General features: G+C 34.5%; 1 protein-coding gene across 1 annotated transcript in view; it reads right to left on the bottom strand.

The window, feature by feature from the left end:
• The window catches only part of LOC121943976 (ephrin-B2a-like), a 15319-nt gene extending 13125 nt beyond the window's left edge, over window positions 1-2194 (bottom strand). The window contains exon 1 of the mRNA XM_042487603.1: window positions 2061-2194. Within this exon, the coding sequence (XP_042343537.1) occupies window positions 2061-2194 (134 nt within the window). The remainder of the gene's footprint in view (window positions 1-2060) is intronic.
• Between the last annotated feature and the right edge of the window lie 705 nt (window positions 2195-2899).

The raw sequence follows: 2899 nt of genomic DNA, 5'->3' as shown, positions 1-2899 counted from the left end.
GCCATGTAATACATACTATCCATCTCTATGAGCCAAAAATACCAGTTATTATATTTTAATAATTTACATGTAAACAACTTTTAATTTACTTGCAAACAGCTTTTCATCATGTAAAAGAGTTTTTCCTCATCTGATTTAAGATCGTAAAACCCTTTGAGGCAAATGAATCATTCATATAAATAAACTTGACTTACCCTGACTGAAAGTAGTGGGGAAAAGCTGTGATTTCTGACTTGCTTTTGTGTCTTGCGTCCCCTAATTATTATTTTCCGTGATAATTTCACCAGATTTGCCTTTCATAACACGATTTTTGTAATTTTTTTGCAAATAGATTGTAATATATCTTTAGATATTATCAGCTTACATCAACAGTAATTTAAAACACATGGCGCATTTTGTGGTTTTCCCTCTTTAGGGGAAACACTGATGTGGTGACAAACAGAAAGACAACTTATGACTCAGTGATCACCCTAAATGAACTCTACTCTAGCCAAAATACACAGACTTTAATGAGATCTATCTCTAAATGCTCGGTAAATTCTTCAAATAAATAAACACAGTGGCTACATACATTTTGGGAATCCTACACTGTATCCTAATCCAATCAGCTTGATGTTTTATAGTTATGATGGTTTTTTTATGTCATCTTTAGGTGAATGGGTGAGTGAATTGTCTTTAAAATTCTGTGTACTCTGCCTTGAAGGAGCGTTTTCAGAGAAACTGAACTAATGACAAAATGGTTTAACACAGAGCTTCTGTCACAAGACTAAAGGGCTACAAATGTCGGCTAAAGTGTACAGAAATGTTTGCGTCTCTTTAGAGAACTGAGTTTGTTCAAAGTCTTGGTTAACATCTTCTCTTATTTATAATTCATATAAACCTGACATCATGACATCGACTACACAGAGGAGAGCAGATGCAGATGTTTTCTCATGTAAACAGATGATTATCTTTTTTTATTTTCTTGTCACGCATTCAGCCGTCAACATACATTTACAGTGCAGATTCTGAACATAAAACAAATTCAGGTGTCAGAAGAACAACTTTAATCACCTTTTTTTTCTAAAGAATTCATAAGCAAAAGCAAAAGGAATTCAGTGAAACAAAGTGAATTTAATGTCAAAACAATTTTCTGCATGTTCTTTTTGTTTCCTTAAAGATTTTTTTTTTTTTTTCCAATCGTTGAACTGTGATTGAGATTTTTGTTTTTCTTTCTTTGTCTGTAATTGTTGCAGTAGCAGATACAGTTATCCCTGCTGGAGCCAATTTATTCACAATAGATAAATTAAGTACAAAGGAGGGCAGGTTATAATTGCAATCTATTACACAACCACAATCACTAAATATGAAAATTCTCTTCGACTCAAAATAGCCATTTACCTCTTAAACATCAGCTTTTTAATAAAAAGTTTCAACCTCATGACAATGCATTTGTTGTCATGTCATAGTATATTTTAATGATATGACAATTTTCATAACCCACATAAAGAAGCACCTACTTTTGGAAAAATTCAAAATCCACATATTCTGAGTCACATGCTTTGGACTATCGACATTGAGTTGACTGTCTTTATGACACACTGTCACACAATGCTGGCTCCCTTTAAAATAAAATATTCCTTCATACCACTATAAATGTACAAAAAAAGTTATTTTCAGAGGGATTATTTAAAAGCAAGCAGTTATATATATTATTTCAATTATGGGTGACCTGACCTCTTTTTAGGTTAATATTGAGCAACTATTCTCAACTGAATCACAAAGCAGTTAATCTGCATGTCTAAAAGGAGGTCCAATGAGCCAAAGACCTTTAAATGCATAGCAGAAAGGAGGTCTTCACACCATAGGCTCCAGTTTATTTCTCATTTATGCTTTTTTGAGGTAATGTTTTAATCTATAAGATCCTCCTCAGGCAAGTGTGAAAGACAGAATAATTTTCTCTATGGTGTGCAGACACCTGAAATCTTTTTGGCTTGCACTTGAGTATTTTTGCCTCGCTCACCTGGTCCCTTCATAAAAAGCAGGACAGTCTTGTATGTGTTACTCCACATATGTTTCACTTTGAGTCTCTTTCTGCATCATATTCCATCAGTTTCATGATGACTTCTTTCTCCCCGTATTTCAGCACCGCAGGCGGCACTGTTGGCTGCAGCCGTTGTTGTGAGATCTCCCAAAGTGAAGCTAATGCTAACATGTTAGGTGTCTGGTAAAGAACAACCCCTATCACGATTAGCATTAACTTCAACCTGGGACCAGACTTGGCGGCTGTTTCACTGACCACGTTTCCCTCACTGTTGTTGCTGTTGACCTGCAGGGGGTGACAGACACACTGATTACTGGTTGGCTTTTGAACTTCAAATGTCATATTATGTCACTCACTACAGAAGCCACTATCAGGACATTGTTGCCACTTTGTGGTAACCTAGGTTGCAGTTACGACAAGAACAAGATTGCACACAGTTTATTTAAATTATATAGATCTTAGTGATAGAGATTTTCCTGTATTTGTGCTTCTTTACTGTTTTTATTAGCACAGTTGGTGTGTCGGGGAAACTCAGATTCCTTTTAGTGTTTGTTGCATATGACAAATAATATATTATCCGTTGAGTCCTTGAATAAAAGATTAAAAGAAAACTGAATGTCTTGAATTGAATCAAACCCACTCTTTTTTTTAAAAACTTTTTTCATGTGGAATTGAAATCAATTCTGTTTTTGATAAGCCAACTTAAAAATAATACTTTGATCTTTGATTTTACCTACAAAATTGCCCCACTTAGATAACAAAAAATACAGCACTCTGTACACCAATTCTATAATTATCTGTCTTATACTTCCCCTTAAAAAACTTAAGTTTTACCAAGTTTGATTCGACATTCTTAAGGCTGCTCTTTTTATACAC

Source organism: Plectropomus leopardus, chromosome 1, assembly GCF_008729295.1.
Source record: "Plectropomus leopardus isolate mb chromosome 1, YSFRI_Pleo_2.0, whole genome shotgun sequence".
NCBI lineage: Eukaryota > Metazoa > Chordata > Actinopteri > Perciformes > Serranidae > Plectropomus > Plectropomus leopardus.
The sequence above is the reverse complement of the archived record's forward strand: the minus strand, read 5'-3'. Positions and strand labels throughout refer to the sequence as shown.